General features: G+C 38.1%; 1 protein-coding gene across 1 annotated transcript; it reads right to left on the reverse strand.

Annotated features, from left to right (window-relative positions):
- Positions 1-12,172: 12,172 nt before the first annotated feature.
- Positions 12,173-16,924, reverse strand: LOC306988811 (uncharacterized protein; the record flags this gene model as incomplete). Its single annotated transcript, XM_079593957.1, has 7 exons — positions 12,173-12,304; positions 12,637-12,999; positions 13,080-13,728; positions 15,034-15,417; positions 15,958-16,163; positions 16,243-16,416; positions 16,751-16,924. 5 exons carry the CDS (start codon positions 16,922-16,924, stop codon positions 13,425-13,427), a joined length of 1,242 nt encoding a protein of 413 aa, XP_079450083.1. The 3' UTR covers positions 12,173-12,304; positions 12,637-12,999; positions 13,080-13,424.
- Positions 16,925-23,477: the final 6,553 nt, after the last annotated feature.

Raw genomic sequence — 23,477 nt, forward strand, 5'->3', positions numbered from 1 at the left:
AGTAACAAGCAAACACATCAAAAAGGGCAATCCGAATCAAAAAGCAGTCCAGTCCAGATCCAAAAATCCAATCCAAATAATCTTATCTAATTAATATATTAATAATATAGCTACTCCCTATAATATAGCTACTATAATTAATAATAACAATTTACTATAACTATTCTAACTTGATATAATTCAATAATATACAGCCCTAGCACATATATGACACAATAATGACAATGAGAGCTAATATGGAAGGCGGACGGGGCCAAAAGTCTTTAAACGAAACGCGTTCATTTTGACCGCGTCAACACGCACTATTTGTCCGCGTTAACGCGGCAACAAGCACAGAAGCCAATAAAATTGCTGTATTTGAGACTATATTTGCATATGTGACGCGATGGTACGTATGTCTCTGGTTGGTATATACGTATACAAACATCAGACGTCAAGTTTATTCATGAAGGATGTCGTAATGGTATACTGGTATGCACGTATGCAAACATCAGAGTTCACGAGGGATAATGCATTGTACGTTGTGTGTGATGTCAGACTTGTGTCATGATTTGTCATACCCTTTTAAGTTGTCCTACGTTCTTTCTCAGGTACAAAAGTTAACAGCTGAAACCATAACCATGGCTCTTAGAATGTTTTTAGCAAACTGCCAAAGAACATTTTCAGACTGCGTGCAGCTGGCTTCTTCTAACCACAATGAGGATTTGAATCTTGTGATATTACGGTATGTCCAAAAGGCATTACATTTATAAGAAAGATGGCTGACTTAATGCAACTTGAAATCATTACATGGTATGGAAAAATGTTCTCTCTTACGATACCAGTGGATGTTTAATGGATAGCTAAGAAACGTATGTAATTAATAATTAAATTCGATTTAACTTTAGGTTACATTATTCAGTATGTATAGTCCTAAGCACTTTGTACTTTTACTAAGCACTTTGTTTTATGATATGTCCTGAAGGTAATTATTTTTCTATGAATAAAAATGTAATATGACAATCTGTTTTTTTTTTTTTCATTTATTTTGAATTATTTATATATATATTGTATATTTTACCTTTTACAGAATGCAGACAATGGCCAGAAGTGTGGTATGGTCAAGAGGGAGATTGCTGGATCCTGAAACGGCAAATGACATGCTGGACCAGGTATCTGAGTTTCTGGATCATTTGGAAACATTGACTCAGCAGCACGGTATGTTCCAAAATTTGTTAATATTAATATGTATCATATTAATGTGTTGGATATGTTTTAGTTTGCATAACCGCTTTGAATACTAATTGTGAATTGTTCTTTATTAAGTGTTTTCTTTTCCTGTTATCCTCAGTTCCCCAGGGTTATAGTGCTCCCTTGGTAAGGGGCTCATCTGGTCGTCCACGATTCTGCATAACCGAAGAACAGTTGCGTTTTCTGCTAGAATATAATTTTTCTACAAAACAAATGGCAGAAATCTTGTGTGTGTCCAGGCGAACTGTGAAACGTCGTTTAAGGTGAGGTTACTTATTTTTCTTAGTTGTTCATGCAGTTTCCTTATGCATTTAAATTGTACATTTAAATTTTAATGCAATATTCAGGGTTAATTGTATGTACAGCATCACCTAAAAATCTAGATCTGTATGTATGTGGGATTTAAGTTGCACATAAGTCTATTGCAAGTGGTGGCATGATGGCTCAGTGGGTAGCGCTGCCACCTCACAGCAATAAGGTCCCGGCTCTCTGCATGTTCTCCCTTTGTCATTGTGGGTTTCCTCCGGTTTCCCCCACAATCCAAAGACATGCAGCTCAGGTCAATCGCAGGTTAAAAATTAACCCATGTCCAGGGTGTTTCCCCCACATATGGCCTGAGATGCTGCGATAGGTTCCAGCCCTCCTATGATCCTCCCATGTATAGCACATGGATAAATAAGTCTGACTCTGAACTACTCAAAACGTTATTCTCACAGTAACTATGCTTCATTGTTCCATCTAAAAGTGTCAAACCCACATAACCCCTATTAAAAAAAATGTTTGAAAAAGGTTTAAACATCAACAGTGTTCAGTACTGAGCAGCATATTTATTATATAAACTATAAAGTGATATGGATAAACCCTAAGGATAATTAATTGATTGATTGATCGATTGACTGATTATAAACAATATTAACTTAATATACATGTAGAGGAGAATTTGAGTACATGGCAAAAAGAGTGTACAAAAAACAAAGTCACATGAGACACAGACATATTTTAACCGAATAAATCCTGGGAACTATATTCTCTGAAGGCGAAGCACTGCTACTTGGGCGGAGTGATAACCGCAGCACCTGAGATGTCACGCTGGATTTGTTGACAGAAGAAAACAACGGCGCGTCTCAGGTGCTGCGGTTATCACTCCGCCCAAGTAGCAGTGCTTCGCCTTCAGAGAATATAGTTCCCAGGATTTATTCGGTTAAAATATGTCTCTGTCTCATGTGACTTTGTTTTTTGTACACTCTGTGACTATACAAATCACAACATGTAAATAGGAAAATGTTTGCGTTATTTTGTCACTTATTTGGATTAGTATGCTAGCTGCAACCATTCACATCCAGTCTTTGTGCTAAGCTAGGCTAGCGGTGGGTGCGTCAAACAGACTTATAGCACGCACGGAGATGAAAAAGGTATGTGTGGACTTATCTAACTCTGGGGGATAAGGTGAATAGGCTAAAGTCCCAAAAAGTCGGAGTGTTCCTTTAATTATATTTTACTCTTTTACTCGGGTTCCATTGAAATGTAACAGGCACAATATTATTGATGGCACTCAAGATGTTATCTGCCAAATACAAATAAATCCAGTAGCATTAATTTCCATCACCTTCTGCTACTTGACTTTAGATCTTTAGAGATGACTACAACAGAAATGTTACGTCATTTGATCAGGTTTCAGTGTACCTTACATACCTTTTTTTTTCTTTTAGGTGGAGGATTGTCATACATGGTGGGATTGACGGGTACAGCAGGCTTGTTGTATTCTTAAAGGCTTCTTCCAACAATCGCAGTGACACAGTTTTCCACAGTTTTGTAGAAGCCATTGGCCAGTATGGTTTGCCTTCAAGAGTCCGCTGTGATAATGGAGGGGAGAATAATGCAGTCTGCCTATTTATGATTGTCTTCCGGGGATTCACCAGAGGAAGTGCTCTGAGAGGAAGGAGCACACACAACCAAAGGATCGAGAGATTGTGGCGGGACATTTGGCGGGGCATCTCCAATACTTACTATGCCTTATTCATGCTTTTGGAAAGTGAAGGTCAAATTGACAGTACCAATGAAATGCACCTGTGGGCATTACATTATGTGTATATACCTCGAATTAACAGGGATCTCCAACTGTTCATTCGTCAATGGAACCACCACAAGCTGAGAACTGAACGGTACATGTCTCCCCATCAGCTTTTCATCCGAGGATGTCTCTCACAGCTAACACGAAACCAGACAGGGATACGTGGAATCCTTGGAGCAGATGAAGAGCCAGTTGCAGATGTATACATTCCTCCAGCTTCAGAAGAAGTTCCCCCCCCCAAGATTTTCAAACAATTTTCAACTGGCCAGAATCTGTTGAGATTCCTGCCAACCACTTCAACATTCAAGGAGGAGTCATGGAACAACTTGTGCAGCAGGTCAACCCTCTTGGTGGAAGACGTGATGATTTAAGAACTGATCTTTTGGAGCAAGTTATTAACTTCCTTGGAAATATTCCTCAACCCATATAGATCACACATACACTGGAACAAATTTTGGAATATTTAAGATTTTAAATATTAATTTTAAACTTTTGGCCTAAATTAACTTTTTAATAGTTTTAGTTTTCAAGCAAAATAAAACAGTGGTATGCATTCGGCCTCCTTAGAGTGCTTGGTTTAGTTCTTGTAATAGAAACTGTTGATGTAACTGGACCAATCAGAATCACCATTGACTAACTGTAGGCCACACCCACCCAATTGTAGGCCACACCCACCTGGATGCGGACATACACACAGCTGAGACACAGCAACACGCACTTTCATAAAAACACAAGAATGCAGAACCCTTTCAGATGCATTATGGGAAGAGAGTATTTAAATGAATCATGCAATGTGATTTACTAAGGTTTGCGCTGGTCAATTTACTGGTATTTGCACCATTATTTACTGCCCCAAAAAAGCATATCTTAAACCAGACGCTAGTTTGAGCTGCTCTTGGTAGATTGCGTTGGTCATTATGAACATTATAGTAGGTCATGCACAGATCTTTCCACTCCCATCTGCGTTTTGTAGGAATTGCGCTTTCACGCTATAATCTGCCCTGTTGAGTAAATCTGGCCCATACATTTCTGCAATTATTTCTCTAAAGACCCGTTCACACCAAGAATGATAACTATAATGATAAGTTCTGTCGTTTGTCGCTTTAAATCCTCATGCTTTGTAAAGTCGGGTGGATTCTGATTGGCTGTCAATGTTTTCATTGTTCATCAGCTAAATCTTTGTGATTCCAATGATATCGTTCCTCGTAATGATATCGATTCCATCTCTATACGTAGTTATACCATTCTCATACATATATATCATATATATCCAGTGTTGGGCAAGCTACTTGAAAAGTTTAGTGAGCTAAGCTAGCAGTTACTCTTCACTACACTGAAGCTAACGTTACCTCCCTGGGAAATGTAGCAAGCTAAGCTACAGCAATACGGCAAAAGCAGCTTACTACATCTAAGCTATTTTATTTATTTATTAATTTGTATCATTTTTAAACATCATGTCAGTCAAACACATAGGCAGGCATAATTTATCAGTTCAATTGTTTATTCACAAACTGTTCCAACTTATAAACCAATTTGTAAAAAAAAGAAAAGAAAAAAACATAACTATATATAAAACCATATAACTATATAAAACTATAACAAACCCGGGTGGCGAGAGTGTGTGCGTCTTTCCATTAAGCAAATGTCTCACGTGTCAGCCCAAGGATTGAGATTGGAGCAGTTTTTACTGTAGAATTATTGTTTTATGAAGCTTTGACTTTTTTTTTTACAATTTTTTACTAATTTTTACTATTTAAAATCACACCGCTCCGCTCCTACTCCACGTCTGACCCAGGATCTGGGTGTGTGTGAGAGAGAGATTGTGTGTGTGTGTCAAGTCAAGTCAAGAATATTTATATAGCACTTTTCACAATACAGATTGTATCAAAGCAGCTTCACAGTATTAAATTAATAATAATAAAACGTCCATGTTTGGTAATGCTAATAAATAGAATTATTCATTGATTAATTACATTGAATATCCCCAACTGAGCAAGCCAAAGGCAACAGTGGCAAGGAAACGAAAAACTCCATCAGGTGACCTAATGGAGAAAAAAAACCTTGGGAGAACCCAGGCTCAGTCGGGGGCCAGTTCTCCTCTGGCAGTTATGAACTAGAGGCGGTTATAGAGACGAGTTAATGATATTGAGGAGAGGCTCTTCCACTACAGGTAACTCTTCTTTCAGTAGTTTAGTTTGTATAGGATCTAATAAGCACGTTGTTGTTTTAGATGAAGTGATACGTTTATTTAACTCTTTTTGTTCTATAGTTGTAAAGCGCTGTAGTTGTTATTGTGGGGTGATAATTGAGGCTGATTTATAAGGCGCGATTGAAGATTGAACGTTTACAATTGTGGTTCTGATGCTTTCTATTTTCTCAGTGAAGAAGTTCATGAAATCATTACTGCTAAACTGTAACGGATATTTTGTTCAGGTGACGTCTGTTTATTTATTAGTCTAGCCACGGTGGTAAATAAAAACCTTGGATTATTTTGGTCGTTTTCTATTAGTTTGCGGAGATGCTCAGCCCTTGCTGCTTTTAGGGCCTTTTTATAACGTGACATACTGTCTTTCCACGCGATTCTAAAGACCTCTAAATTAGTTTGTTTCCATTTACGCTCTAATTTACGGGTTTCTCTCTTGATAACATGCGTAGTATTGTTGTACCATGGTGCTTTACTTTTCTCTCTGACCTTTTTTAATCTAATGGGTGCAACAATATCCAATGTTCTAGAGAGAATGGTGCTCATAGTGCTAGTTACTTCCTCTAATTCGTCTGTTTGTTTGGGTTCAGGCAGTAACTGAGACAAATCAGATAAGCAATTTGAGAAATTATCTATGGTGGATGGAAGGATTGTTCTGCCTGGTCGGTAACGCGAGAAAATCTGCAAACTCTTTTAGGAAATCAGCGTAAGGCCCTGGCGGTCTATATACGGTAGCCAGGGCTAGAGATCGTAGGGATTTTCTTTCTTACATCTAAGAGCGTAACATTTAATACAAGTACTTCAAACTAATTTAATTTGTCACCTGTTTTCTGAGTAACATTAAGAATATCTCTATAGATTGTTGCAACACCGCCGCCACGACCAATCAGACGGGGCTCGTGCTTATAACCGTATCCTGGGGGAGTAGACTCATTTAGACCGAAATAGTCATTTGGTTTAAGCCAGGTTTCAGTAAGGCAAAGTACATCGATGCTATTATCTGTGACTATTTCATTTACAATAGCTGCTTTAGGTGTGAGTGATCTAATGTTCAGAAGACCTAGCTTTAGAAATTGTTTTTGTTCACTAATAGCGAGATTTTCTGTTTTAATAACAATTAGATTTTTCCTAGATCCTGCAGTAGATTTATTATTTGATCTCACTAAGCGAGGAATAGTGTCATGATTCTGCCCTCGTGTCCTTGCTTTTTCTCTGGTCTTGAGGCAGGATCATGACAGAGCCATGTTTTGTGTGCAAGCACATGGCCTTGTGTTTGGGCTGTGTGCTTACGTTGTCTCGTCACTTAACCCCGCCCCCTTGTTCTCCTCGTTAGCCTTCATTGTTGTATCAGTTTCACCTGTTGCCATCATTAGTTTCTCCCTTCTTAATCCCCTTGTGTTTGCTGTCCTGTGCCGGTTCATTGTCATACATAGTGTGTATCTACCCGTGAGTAATGTATTGAAAGTCTTGTCTTGAAGTATTTGATCCTGTCTTAGTTGTTAGTTCATTGTCAAGTCTTAGTGTAGTTTGTCTTTGTTTTTGCCTACCAGTCTTGTTTTGCCCCCTCGTGGGTTTTGTTTTCTGTTTTTGTCTTTAATAAACCCTGTGTGTTCTGCAAACTGTCTGCTATTGGGTTCGTTCCTGAAAAGTCATAACAAATAGACACAGTTTCTATTAAATGTTCTACACTAGTATTTCTATCAATTAATTTGGTGCAGCAGAGACTGTGATTTGGATTTTTGGTAACTAGTCAAACGGTCTTTAACATCTTGGAGATGTTATCCGACAGAAGATCCGCTCCATTTCTACTTGGGTGTAGGCCATCAGCGCGGAAGAGCCTAGGACGCTCCCAAAACAGATTCCAATTATTTATAAAGAGCAGTTTCTTGCTCAACATACATACATTTGATATATTCGCCATTTAAACAGATGGACAGTAAGTTAGCAACGACGCTACCAGTGATGCTATCAATATTAACGCTAATTTATGACTGAAATCTTGGATATAATCTGTCTTTTTTTAATGGTACGGGTGTGATGTAGACGCACGATAGGCGAGAAAATGTTCGTTTGTAAGTGAGTGTAAAGAAGACGCGCTCAGCCGTGACCCACAGGTGTAACGGACCGGTATTGGTTCAATCGGTTTGAGACGCGTCTACTCAACAGTCCGCGTTGTAACTGAGATTTTGAGCAGCAGTGCTTCTCAGTGAGGAAAAGTAGAAAATGTTCGTTGTAAGTGAGTTTAAAGAGAGAAATCACGGATTATGAATCAAATCGATGGAGCTCAAACACAAACAACGCGTTCAGGAAGTGATGTGTCAACATTTTGTGTGTGTGTGTGTGAGTGAGTGTGTGAGAATGAGTGAGCGTGTGTGTGTTAGGGCTGTCACTTTTTATTCGATATTCGAACATGACGTGAAATATCCGTAATCGAACTACAAATAAACTATCCGGTTTTTAAAGTGCCATGTCTAGCGCATTTTTTACAGTTTATGTTTAGACCGTTTGTTTTTTATTTAAAAAAAGCGTGTTATTTTGAAAGCGTGTTACAGGCTGTATGTTATAGTCAGATATGACGGCACACTGCAACACGTATCACCGCAGATGATCTATTCATCAAGCGTCAAGCCAACGTGCAAACTATCGCAAATCAAAGTGAAAGTAAGTCGCAGACGCTTTAACACACAATAATAATAATCTTCATTAAAAGTAAAGAAACTAAGTTATCTTACCAGGGCTGCCGCTCTCTCTTATTGCAGTCTTTGATTTTGAAATGTTAGCTGATGTGATGATCAATAAAATGCAGCTCATATCTGTTGCTTTCGGTGACATTAAGTCCATATATAGCGCGGGAATTGAAGATCGGATTTATATCCGTTTTGCAAAAACACATTTAGGCCTATGTGACCAGGTGTAAATGGAATACCGGATAGATAGCTATCCGATCTGAGAAAACGCATGAAGTGGCCAGGTGTAAACAGCCCCAGAAACGCAGCAGACGGCCAGAGCATCGCCAGGCGTCCAACATTGTAAAACTGCATACTTTCCTGCACAACCGTTCGGCACCAATTGCCAGATGCACGTGTAAAGGCAAGGTTTATTTGCAAGGATATGAGTCCTATAAGTGTAATTTTGGGAGTCCTGTTCATGACTGTTAGTAAGTTGTGATTGAATCTCCGTTACTTGTTTTGTTTTTTTGTGTGTGTTTTTTTCGGGGGGCGGGGGCGGGGGATGATATTCGAATATATTCGAATACATAGCTTGGTATTTGATATTCGTTCGAATTTGATTTTTCTCAAATGTGACAGCCCTAGTGTGTCTGTGTGAGAGAGATTGTGAGTGAGAGAGAGAGAGAGAGTGAAAGAGAGAGAGAGAGAGTGTGTGTGTGTGTGAGTGAGATTGAGTGTGTGTGTGTGTGTGTCTCTGTGTCTGTGTGAGAGTGTGTATGTGTGTGTGAGAGACAGAGAGAGATTGTGTGTGTGAGAGTGAGAGAGTGAGTGTGTGAGTGTGTGTGTGTGTGTGTGTGTGTGTGTGTGTGTGTGTGAGATACAGATAGTATCAAAGCAGCTTCACAGTGATAACATGATAATAATATATAGAATATTTATCTTGTTCCATCTGGTTGGAAGTCGGAGTCATCACGCCGGTATGGAGACGGGTTTGTTGAGGATCAGTGCCGATGGCTGTCGTGTCGATGAGGCCTTCACAGGGCGGATGAGGGATGCGGTCATGGATGGGTCCAGGTGCAGGTCCACCATCTGATCTGGATACGGCCGGGATCCGGCGGACTTCAGGAACAGGGAAGGGACTGGCAGACACTTCAGGACTGCGTGTCGTCGTCGTGTCCGGGCGCAGGTCCTTCATCAGATCTGGATACGGCCTGGATCCGGCGGGCTGCGGCAAACCTCAGATAAACAGAGAGACTAATATTAGCGTTGACGGCATCCTTCTTATGATGTAACGAGTACATCAGGATTTATGGGAAGTGTTCCCGGTTCTGGCTGACCTAATCTATGCAGCCACTATGTGATGATATCTAGGTGAAAGAGTCTCTATATGATGATATCTAGGTGAAAGAGTCTCTATGTGATGATATCTAGGTGAAAGAGTCTCTATATGATGATATCTAGGTGAAAGAGTCTCTATGTGATGATATCTAGGTGAAAGAGTCTCTATGTGATGATATCTAGGTGAAAGAGTCTCTATGTGATGATATCTAGGTGAAAGAGTCTCTATATGATGATATCTAGGTGAAAGAGTCTCTATATGATGATATCTAGGTGAAAGAGTCTCTATGTGATGATATCTAGGTGAAAGAGTCTCTATATGATGATATCTAGGTGAAAGAGTCTCTATGTGATGATATCTAGGTGAAAGAGTCTCTATGTGATGATATCTAGGTGAAAGAGTCTCTATGTGATGATATCTAGGTGAAAGAGTCTCTATATGATGATATCTAGGTGAAAGAGTCTCTATGTGATGGGATTTATCTGACCTGGGTGACGTGAGGCCGCTAGCAGACGGTCGGTTTAGCCAGTCTGTCTGCTTCCTGACCTGAGCCCCAGATTGTCATGGTTGAGCTCTAAGACTATGAGCCATATTACTAGAGAGAAGAGCAGCACTGTCCCAGGAGGGATGAATACCATCTCTTTTCAACAGGTCAGGTCTGCCCCAAAAACTTTTCCAATTGTCTATGAATTCGATATTATTTTGCGGACACCATTTAGACAGCCAGCCATTGAGTGATGACAATCTGCTAACTATCTCATCACTCCTGCGAACAGGAAGGGGGCCAGAGCAAATTACAGTGCCTGACATCGTACTTGCGAGTTCACACACCTCTTTAACATTAATTTTAGTGATCTCCGACTGGCAGAGTCGAATATCATTAGTGCCAAGGTGAATAATAATCTAAGATAATTTAAGTTTAGCATTAGCCAGCACTTTTAAATTAGCTTTGATGTCAGGCGCTCTGGCTCCCGGCAAACATGTGACTATGGTGGCTGGTGTCTCTATTTTCACGTTCCGTGTAATAGAATCAACAATAACTAGGGCAAAATCAACAGGATTCTCAGTGTGTGTTTCACTGAGTGGGGAGAATTTATTTGTTGTGGTAATCGGAACAGAAGAGCGGTGTTTTGTCCCGTGACTATAGCGTCTCACGGTCACCCAGTTGCCCTGCTGCACGGGCTCTACTTCAGCCGGAACCGAACAATGTACAGTGTTCACTAAACTAGTCACATCCAACGCCGTATCTAAAGCCCTTGCACTCTCACTATCCTCAATGGTACTATCCTAAAGTTCGATGCGTGTCTCTAGTTCTGAAATCTTCTCCGTCAGCCTGACTATCTCCCTGCATTTATCACATGTAAATCCTGTGCTGACAGAGAAAGCTATGCTATACATGTTACATGAAGTGCAAGTGACAATAAGAGGAGAAGACTTGACTTACCGTGTTTGTTGACTGATCACTACTTACCACAGCTTTGATGGATTTGTAAAAGGCTCGAGCGAAATAAATAAATAAATAAAGATCGCACGGATGGCACGCTAACAGGCTAGCGAAGTACTACTAGCGTCTTGTACTAGTAACGATTTCGATTGAAGCTAGCGATGTCAGGTTAATATGTGATGTTGAGTAAGTTATATTTTAGCAGTATAAACAACAGGGAATGATAGTAAATAATGATTCAAAACGGAAAGATATACGAAGCTAGAGACGCAAATCAATCGGCCCGAGTGAGTGAGTGTGTGCGTGTGTGTGAGAGTGAGTGAGTGAGTGAGTGAGTGAGTGTGTGTGTGAGATTGAGTGAGTGTGTGAGATTGTGTGTGTGTGTGTGTGAGATTGAGTGAGTGTGTGTGTGTGTGTGTGTGTGTGTGTGATTGAGTGAGGGAGTGTGTGTGTGTGAGATTTAGGGCTGGGCGATATGTAAAAAATATGTTATCGATAATCGCCTTAAAAAATACCGCGATATCCGATTATATCGTCTACCCAAGCCCCGCCCCCAACACGCCCCGCCGGAGACGTCACTGCCGACATATACAGTTAACACAAGTCATGTTGAGTTTGGCTGCACTTTATCTATAGCCTGCAATTCAGTTAGTTTAATTTAATGATTGACACGTTAAAGGTTTTACTTTGTTAGTTTGAGATTAAACGAGCATAAGATTAAACGAGCATAAGATTAAACGAGCATAAGATTAAACGAGCATAAGATTAAACGAGCATAAGATTAAACGAGCATAAGATTAAACGAGCATAAGATTAAACGAGCATAAGATTAAACGAGCATAAGATTAAACGAGCATAAAACATGTTCTCTCGCGTCTTGCGCTTAAACAATGCTATCAAGAAGAATCGGTTTTCTATTCCTAATCCTACTCATTTTTGGATATTGATGATTATCGTCTGTAAACAGACTGTTATAATCGACATTGCGATAATTGCGAGACATCGTCGATATACGATAATATCATCATATCGCCCAGCCCTAGTGTGATTGAGTGAGTGAGTGTTAGGTCAGCCGGAACCGGGAACACTTCCCATAAATCCTGATGTACTCGTTACATCATAAGAAGGATGGCGCCTATGCAACAACTACGCGCCTACGCTAATATAGTCGCTCTGTTTATCTGAGGTTTGCCGCAGCCCGCCGGATCCAGGCCGTATCCAGATCTGATGAAGGACCAGCGCCCGGACACGACGACGACACGCAGTCCTGAAGTGTCCACCAGTCTCTCCCCTGTTCCTGAAGTCCGCCGGATCCCGGCCGTATCCAGATCAGATGGTGGACCTGCACCTGGACACGATTACAACAACAACAACTTTATAATATTTGAATGATATAGTACGCCTCACTTATTTCTGGTTATGTTTACTTTCTATGTTTATGTTACCAAGCTTGAGTTGAGTGAGAAGCCCCCCAGTAATCGTGTCCCACTGTTATTTCTGCACATGTGAGTTTTGGTTTGTATTAATGTCCTCAGACAGCATCTGCTGGGCTGAGCGTAATCCAACATCGGCTCCATGTTGCCTATTGTTTGAGTCTCGAGACTGTGTTTGTAAACTGTATGTCACTACTGTGTCTATAGACTGTGTGTTTGCATGAACTCTGATGATTGCTGGACTGACCTGCTCTCACACACTGCGCTCTCCCCGCCGGTGACGCCACGAACATGAACAGCTCCTCATTCACTGCTCCCCCCCATCAAGCGGACGGCACAGGCTGTGAGTATGGGACGCAGATTAGCAGTATTGCGCTGCCTTCGGTGATGATGAAAGAGCGTTGTCGAGAGACAACAGGAATGTATTGAAAGCACATGTTGAGTAAGAAAAATAGGATGAAAGTGGGAAAGGAAAGGGAGAAGAAGATAATTAAGTGCTGAACACGACGAGGCTGAACACGAGTCGTCTTCACACAAGGAAGCTGAACTCGAGAGCTGAACACTCTTTCTGTTCTCTCTTCGCACGACGATCCCTTGCACGTTTTTCAGCCTTTACAAAAAACAATGTTGCATTAGAGAGAAATTATGAGTTCAATGCATACAATAAAACATATTAAGAGCTGTACCCACCATTTCTTGTATGTAGGTGCACTGGAGTGCTTTTCCTTCTTCTTTAGCTTTTTGAGCTTGAAGTTTTTGCTTCTCCGTGAAGATTTGATCTGCTTCCTTCTTTGCGTTCAGCATCTCCAGAGCTTCCTGTTTTTCTTCCTCTGCCTTTCGCTCCAGCTCTTGTCTCTGATATAGAGTTGAGAAAAATGTTTATTTCAACAAATGCATTTCAAATTCTATATATAAACAGTGTGATGCTCATAAACCCAGCATCACTGTGGTAAAATTAGGCAATAAGCCCCGCGAAGCCGTGTTTTACAGTGGAACAGCGGAGGACCGTTGGTAGGCATGACGCGGAGCGGAGATTTAAACATGTTTACATGTCGTTAGCCTCATAGCATAATTGCCTAAGTCATATTTCAATGTTTTTGCTATGAGACTAGCGATGTATAAAAACATTAGGAACATGTCATTTACCCTGGACTCTCTGTGTGCAGAGATGGAATTCCACATCGCTGCATTTCTTTCTTCTTTCTCGCGCTTTACTCGGGCCCGTCTGGCCTCACGTTCAGCGACTGCCTTAGCAATGACATCTTCCTCATTGCTGATTTTTTCCTGCTTCTGCACGGCTAAGTTCTGAATAAGAGCCTCTCTCTGCCTTTGACGCTCTCTAAAGCAAAAATAAAGACAAATACAAGCCCAGTTCTGAGACAGTGGAAAGAATAATACTTTCTCTCCAGGCTTCCCACTCAGTGAACTTCCATTAATACAATAACCTTCCCAGTTAGATGTGATTCATGAATGAGCAAGTTGTAAGAATGTGGATGTCAAATGCTATGTCAGGTGACAATCTTTTGAATTAGTTTATTTTGAATTTAGGTTTATATACTCATTTATTTACATTTGTATAAATGTTCCCAAAATACCTTTCACAGACAAATTAAAGATTGGAACTGGTTTGCAAGCACGTTTGAATTTGAAACAAACACTTAGAGCAGTTTCTAGTTGATTAAATACACCCGAATAAGTTAGCAAAACTCAAATAATTTGAGGTAATCAGTTACATCAAATTGTTTAAGTTAAGAAATTGAATGTGTAAGTAAGCAGAGCTTGCAGATTTTTGATTTGTAATCATACATTTTAATTGCTTTTAACTTGAAATACTTGAGTAAGATAATTCATACACAACTTAAAATTATCATGTAATCTCAACTTCAATATTTTTAGTAGTAGAAACTTGGCTAGATTTAACCAGCTGTGTCAGTTTTGTGAACTCAAAAGAAAAAAGAAAGTTTTAAATACTCATAAAATTGTAAGTATCGTATGTTAATGTGATGGAACTAATCTGTATAATGTGAGTTGGCCATACTCAAAACAATGGATTATTTTGAGCGTGAGGGTTTACAGTGTTATGAAGCTACAAATAAAAATATTAGATGAGAAACTTTAACCTTGAACTTAGAAATGTTGCCTTGGCAACTAATTGAAATAACATTTCACTTTGTAAGTTGAAGTGCTAAAATTAGTAAAACTAAAACTGAAGTAAATATAAAATAAAACTCAAAAGAAATATTTAAAAAAACATGACAAAAGCACACAATTCCTAAACCTTAAACTGAAAATGATAATAATTCAAATTATTGCTAAATACTGTTTACTATAAACAATACTAAAATATCACTGAAAGCCCATGATCTCTAGAGATTCACAGTTTGAAAGTAACTAAAATGCGCCCACAGTTATTTGATACTGTTGTCTAAGCATTTAATATATAAATGTTAGTATGGGTTGGCATATATTAATATATTAGTATGTTTAACATAATTAATCAGCATGCTGTGTGTTTGATACGTGTTAGCCCTCATAAATGTGCAAAAATGCTCCTGAAAATAAAGAAGTTAATTTCTGACGCTAATGAGAATCCTGTGATTAATATCCACCACAGGACGCATTTCCATTGTCTTATGTACAATACCTAAATGTTTCCTCCTGCTTTTCTCTCCTCATTCTCGTCAGTTTTTGGCTCTGGCTGGCGATCTGCTTTCTCTTCTCCTCCTCTTCCTCCTGCCTCCGAGCCTCCGCTGCTTTCGTCAGCTCTCTGTTGGTCAAATGGTCCTGATGGAAGACAGAAGAAGGGATTTCAAAACCGCATCTGACTCGATCTGCTTTTACAGTGTGAATGTTGTCCAACAACCGGCTTACACGAAAAGCATTCATTCTGCTTCTCTTCTCTTCTCGATTCTGGCGCTCTTTGATGGCCTGTTCCCTCAGATGAAGATCTCGGAGTCGCTTCATCTCTTCTGCCTCCCTTCTCCTCTCCTGCCTCTCCTGCTCCTTCTTCATGTCATGCTCCTTAACCCTAATAAAGCAGGACACATCAGACACATTGACACATTAAGGTGATTCCCAGCTAACAGGGAATGTTCTCAGGACTTTAGATACGGTTCTCTCAAAGTTACGAACAAACGTTCTTCTAGTAACATTATGTTTGTTCAAAGTTATCTGGCCTTTAATCATGTTCTCAAAACATTAACACAAAAACATAACTTATACATAATTCGTGGAGTGTTTTTTTTTTACAGAAAGTAACAACATTAACATAACACTACTTTCCATTAAACTAAGTAATACAATTAGTTAATTATACCGTAACACAATATTGTAATGTATTACTTTTAAGAGTAACTTTCCCCAACACTGTTCAAAAGTAACATTCCCACAGTGTTTGAAAAATAAAAATAAATAAAACATTTTAAATGTTGTGGACACTTTGAACGTTTAGGGAACATTCAGAAATAACATGTATATCTTAATTGGAACGTTATCTAAAAGTTCTTAGAGCATATTTGTGTCAGCTGTGTATGCACTGAAGCATAAATGCACTTTAATTTCTCCTTACTGTAGTTTCAAGCTCTCAGAAATGGCCAGTTGGTCTCGCTTTCTCTGCACTGCTTTCTGTCGCTCCTGCTGGACCGCCTGCTCTTCTCTGCAAGCCATCCGGGCCGAGATCTCTCTGTCCACGGCTCTGCTGGCGTTCTGCCTCATGCGCTTGAGCTCGATCTGAGCCTCTCTCTCCTTCAGGACCTGCGCCAGCCTCAGAGCGCTCTAGAACAACAAGAGGATCGTTTCTACTAACATTTCACCACAGAAAAACACTTGTGCTCTAATACCGTAAGACACACACATGGAGGCCTTTCACGCTGTCCGTCTGGTTGCGCTGCTGGGTTCTCGTGTTCTCAATTATCTGCTTTCTTATCTGGGCCTGATATTTCTTTTCTTCCATGTCCAGACGTTTCTTCTCCTCTTCTTCCATCGCCTCTCTAATGGATTTTGCCTCCAATTTTTTACGTCGTTCTCCCTGTAAGGACAAAATCAGATTTGTTTGTTGTACTTTGTTACTGTAAACATCAAGTCTCATATTATAACCCTCAGAGACCCAGGTATTCTTCTATTTATTTATTTTGAATGAAGATAAACTAAAATATCACATCAAGATGACATTCAAATTAACATTACCAAATTGTAACAAACTTAGTATTATAATAGGGACACAGACACAAAAAGAAAATTAGACAGCGAGAAGTCTAAATAAGGCTATATAAAAACAATAAAAATGTCTGACAATGGTTCTATGGACAGACGTCTTTAATAATCATCATAATAATAATTTAAATAAAGATGCTGTCACTCACAGCTATGGTGTTGGGCCAGTTCTTGATGGCCTCTTTGGAGCGCATGTGCAGCGCCTCCCGCTGTTCAGCCGCTGCTATGACACTTCTGCTGTGGCGATTCACTCCGGTCACACTGTCCTGTATGCGCTGCCATTCTGATCGGGACAACACTAGGCCTCCTTCGGGATTCTCCATCTCCCAACCCACGACTGTGTGCATTCGACAACATATTTCCAAGTTATTATAAAAACATTCCACCGAAAGGGTGACATTTCTGTCCCCAGGTCATTATATGTATAAAATTGCATGAACATTAACTCTAAAATACATTTTATTATTAAGCAAAATGTCCTGCACATTAAGCTAACTACAGATTTAAAATGTATAATTAAAAACATAAATAAAAACTACATAGAACACTAAAAAATAGCATTTTCCCCACTCTCTATCTCTAAACTTTACCATGAAATATAAAATCTTAAAATCTTTCAGAAATATTTCAGATAAAATACATATTTTAGTCGTGTTCCCGGGTTTTCACTCAGTCCTGTTTTAAACCGAAATTTAAAAAGCAAACATAAGTTCACAACACAACAGAAATAAGACACAACACAACGAAATTAAGACACAACACAACATAAATAAGACACAACACAACGAAATAAGACACAACACAACAGAAATAAGACACAACACAACGAAATTAAGACACAACACAACAGAAATAAGACACAACACAACGAAATAAGACACAACACAACAGAAATAAGACACAACACAACAGAAATAAGACACAACACAACATAAATAAGACACAACACAACAGAATTAAGACACAACACAACATAAATAAGACACAACACAACGAAATAAGACACAACACAACAGAAATAAGACACAACACAACAGAATTAAGACACAACACAACATAAATAAGACACAACACAACAGAAATAAGACACAACACAACAGAAATAAGACACAACACAACGAAATAAGACACAACACAACGAAATTAAGACACAACACAACATAAATAAGACACAACACAACATAAATAAGACACAACACAACGAAATAAGACACAACACAACAGAAATAAGACACAACACAACGAAATTAAGACACAACACAACAGAAATAAGACACAACACAACGAAATTAAGACACAACACAACATAAATAAGACACAACACAACATAAATAAGACACAACACAACGAAATAAGACACAACACAACAGAAATAAGACACAACACAACGAAATTAAGACACAACACAACAGAAATAAGACACAACACAACAGAAATAAGACACAACACAACGAAATAAGACACAACACAACGAAATAAGACACAACACAACGAAATTAAGACACAACACAACAGAAATAAGACACAACACAACAGAAATAAGACACAACACAACGAAATTAAGACACAACACAACAGAAATAAGACACAACACAACAGAAATAAGACACAACACAACAGAAATAAGACACAACACAACAGAAATAAGACACAACACAACAGAAATAAGACACAACAGAAATAAGACACAACAGAAATAAGACACAACAGAAATAAGACACAACACAACAGAAATAAGACACAACACAACACAAATAAGCCACAACACAACAGAAATAAGACACAACACAACAGAAATAAGACACAACACAACAGAAATAAGACACAACACAACAGAAATAAGACACAACACAACAGAAATAAGACACAACACAACAGAAATAAGACACAACACAACAGAAATAAGACACAACACAACAGAAATAAGACACAACACAACAGAAATAAGACACAACACAAATAAGCCACAACACAACAGAAATAAGACACAACACAACAGAAATAAGACACAACACAAATAAGACACAACACAACAGAAATAAGACACAACACAACAGAAATAAGACACAACACAACAGAAATAAGACACAACACAACAGAAATAAGACACAACACAACAGAAATAAGACACAACACAACAGAAATAAGACACAACACAACGAAATTAAGACACAACACAACAGAAATAAGACACAACACAACGAAATAAGACACAACACAACAGAAATAAGACACAACACAACAGAAATAAGACACAACAGAAATAAGACACAACACAACAGAAATAAGACACAACACAACAGAAATAAGACACAACAGAAATAAGACACAACACAACAGAAATAAGGCACAACACAACAGAAATAAGACACAACACAAATAAGACACAACACAACAGAAATAAGACACAACACAACAGAAATAAGGCACAACACAACAGAAATAAGACACAACACAACAGAAATAAGACAACACAACAGAAATAAGACACAACACAACAGAAATAAGACACAACACAACAGAAATAAGACACAACACAACAGAAATAAGACAACACAACAGAAATAAGACACAACACAACAGAAATAAGACACAACACAACAGAAATAAGACACAACACAACAGAAATAAGACACAACACAACGAAATAAGACACAACACAACAGAAATAAGACACAACACAACAGAAATAAGACACAACACAACAGAAATAAGACACAACAGAAATAAGACACAACACAACAGAAATAAGACACAACACAACAGAAATAAGACACAACAGAAATAAGACACAACACAACAGAAATAAGGCACAACACAACAGAAATAAGACACAACACAAATAAGACACAACACAACAGAAATAAGACACAACACAACAGAAATAAGACACAACACAACAGAAATAAGACACAACACAACAGAAATAAGACACAACAGAAATAAGACACAACACAACAGAAATAAGACACAACACAACAGAAATAAGACACAACACAAATAAGACACAACACAACAGAAATGAGCCACAACACAACAGAAATAAGACACAACACAACAGAAATAAGGCACAACACAACAGAAATAAGACACAACACAACAGAAATAAGACACAACACAACAGAAATAAGACACAACACAACAGAAATAAGACACAACACAAATAAGACACAACACAACACAAATAAGACACAACACAACAGAAATAAGACACAACACAACAGAAATAAGACACAACACAACAGAAATAAGACAACACAACAGAAATAAGACACAACACAACAGAAATAAGACACAACACAACAGAAATAAGACACAACACAACAGAAATAAGACACAACACAACAGAAATAAGACACAACACAACAGAAATAAGACAACACAACAGAAATAAGACACAACACAACAGAAATAAGACACAACACAACAGAAATAAGACACAACACAACAGAAATAAGACACAACACAACAGAAATAAGACACAACACAACAGAAATAAGACAACACAACAGAAATAAGACACAACACAACAGAAATAAGACACAACACAACAGAAATAAGACACAACACAACAGAAATAAGACAACACAACAGAAATAAGACACAACACAACAGAAATAAGACAACACAACAGAAATAAGACACAACACAACAGAAATAAGACACAACACAACAGAAATAAGACAACACAACAGAAATAAGACACAACACAACAGAAATAAGACACAACACAACAGAAATAAGACAACACAACAGAAATAAGACACAACACAACAGAAATAAGACACAACACAACACAAATAAGACACAACACAACAGAAATAAGACACAACACAACAGAAATAAGACACAACACAACAGAAATAAGACAACACAACAGAAATAAGACACAACACAACAGAAATAAGACACAACACAACAGAAATAAGACACAACACAACAGAAATAAGACAACACAACAGAAATAAGACACAACACAACAGAAATAAGACACAACACAACAGAAATAAGACACAACACAACAGAAATAAGACACAACACAACAGAAATAAGACACAACACAACAGAAATAAGACACAACACAACAGAAATAAGACAACACAACAGAAATAAGACACAACACAACAGAAATAAGACACAACACAACAGAAATAAGACACAACACAACAGAAATAAGACAACACAACAGAAATAAGACACAACACAACAGAAATAAGACACAACACAACAGAAATGAGCCACAACACAACAGAAATAAGACACAACACAACGAAATTAAGACACAACACAACAGAAATAAGACACAACACAACAGAAATAAGACACAACACAACAGAAATAAGACACAACAGAAATAAATGAGTTTCGGTAACAGGACTGAGAAAACATGCGTCCATCTTTTGCTTAGAAATCTTGTAAAAAATTAAATAAAGTTGCCCGAGATTGAACAATACACATTTTGAATAGTTAAATATGCGTAGTATTAGATTCAGTGTTGACAAATATAAAAAATAAAGTTTCATTTTGAAATAAGTAAAACAATAAGTAATGGCACATTCGGCGGAATATACACAGATATGTTGTTGTGCAGTGTTTTGAATTAAATGGTTAAATACCTTGTTTTCTGGAGCCTGTTCTCCGCCCGTAATGCACGAAACCTGTTCTTTCTGTAGACATTTTTCAACGGATTCGTATATTGAGAAGATAATGTAGTGTGTTTTATGGATCCTCAAAGATGCTGTTCAATATTTGACCGTGTGGACTCGCTGTGTTCTGACTGTGACGCGAAAGAGCCTGTGACGTCAGGGCGCGAAAGATGGCGTCGTGAGCACAGGTGTTTGTTGAGACCATAGACGTCATAGATCGACCGCTTCTGCCTACTGGAGCCGCCATCTTAGTCCGGTCACCCGCTCCACTCAGTGTATGGCAGGAGCAATGAGCTGTCAGCGCATTTAATTAATCATACCTCACTGATTTCTCACGCGGGTTTTTTCTGCAAAGGTCATTAATGTAGCTATGATACAGGACACATGGTTCGGCGTATTTTAATATTCATAGTAGCTAGGCTTAACAGTAGCCTAATATAATATTCTGATATAAGATATAAAGTGACCAGACGTCCAAATCAAAATATGTGATGTAGGATTTAAGGTTTTTTATAAAATCACACACTATAAATATGATAAAGAAGCAGAAACAGATAGTTGCAGTAAAGTAAGATATTTTAATAAGTTGAAGAAACAATAATGATTTGACACACACACACTCGATTTGCGCATCGCCGTCATGTGTGTATTACACAGGTAACGTTATTACATTGCTTCCTGATATCACGTGCGCAAACACAAATAACCTATATTATATATGTTTATACTACAGGGCCGTTGAATGCTTGTATTTGATAACCGAGAAGCTCTTGTAATTATTACTTTACCCAACCTCTCCATGCCGAGTGATGCAGTAAACACAGCCTAGCTAACGTTGGCTGGCTACGATTTCAGTACAGTAATATCAAATATCCTTGCTCCTTCTCAATTATCTGGTAATATTCTATTCACAAAATACAACCAATAGTACGGTCATGTTAAAATGTACCTGTGAAAAGTAATCCCGGGCCCTATATTGCGATGGTCCGCCGAAGGCAGAATGGAAAGGCCATTCTTAGTGCATTCCTCGCAATATAGGTTTCTTTTGCATTCCCTTGCCAATAGATTTTGTTATCCCTTTATATCTTCCGGATATACTCTTGCTCAGGCCATCCTTAAAAATATTTTGATTTGCCTTAACAGCAAAAAAAAAAAAAAATTGTCGGTAGGTAGGTCTATTTTTTTTTTTCAAGATTCAGTGTGAAAAATTAAGTACAACTTTGGTCAAGGTGATTATATGTATGAATGTAAACAAATGTGCATATCGGGACTTCACTGACAGTTTTCCAGAAATGGTGCCAGTTAAAGAGTTTAAAAAAGTAAAAATAAATAAATAGGGATTTTGATTAAAAAAAATTATAATAATAAAAGTAGCCTACTCATTTCAAACTTTTTTATAGATATATTTCTCAGGTCTGTGACTGTGAGGCAAGTAGCTTATATTCTGAGTTTCGGTTTAAGAGAGGAGCTCCAGTTCCGGCGCCTCCCTGTCCTGATTATATTGCTTGCTTACCTCTTATTTAGGCTATTAAACCCAGGAAATTGGTTGATGAAACATTGATTTAAATTAAGATACAATTAATACAAAACGAAATGAACTTTAAAGACAGGCTTTCTACAAAAGCAAACTTAATGAAGTGGTCAAAATCATGTCTGCCCACTACATTTGTCTCCCGACATTTTCGGAATCATCTTATTCATGCTTTTCACTTTTCATATAATCAACATAGATGAAATTTAAAAATATATATTATTTTATTAAAACATGAATATGAAACTAAATCGTTTTTAACGACTAGGCTACAACACAGGGTTATATTACTCTACAGTCGTTAAAACTACATATTTTCTTGGCCTTATATGGACCATAGATAGACAGTAAAATAAAGTGTACACTCTAAAAAATGCTGGGTCAAATATGGACAAACCCAGCCGTTGGGTTAAATTTTTTAATTACATTTTTAACCCAACGTTTGGGTTTGTCCATATTTGACCCAAAATTGGGTTGAAACAATCCAGCATTTTTTAGAGTGTAGGTGTAGTCATGTACAAAATATGCCTTTATCCATTAAAATGATAGCCAATCATGTCTTTATCACACTTCTACGTTCAAAAAGCTGAAGCAGCCCCCCAATGGACATTCATGTTAAAATATCAAATTCTGTACACACTTATTAATAAAGCATGTATACAGATTAGCAGATGAGCCCAATACGAACATTGTTTTTAA

This window comes from Phoxinus phoxinus, assembly GCF_949152265.1.
Source record: "Phoxinus phoxinus genome assembly, chromosome: 20".
In the NCBI taxonomy this organism is placed as follows: Eukaryota; Metazoa; Chordata; class Actinopteri; order Cypriniformes; family Leuciscidae; genus Phoxinus; species Phoxinus phoxinus.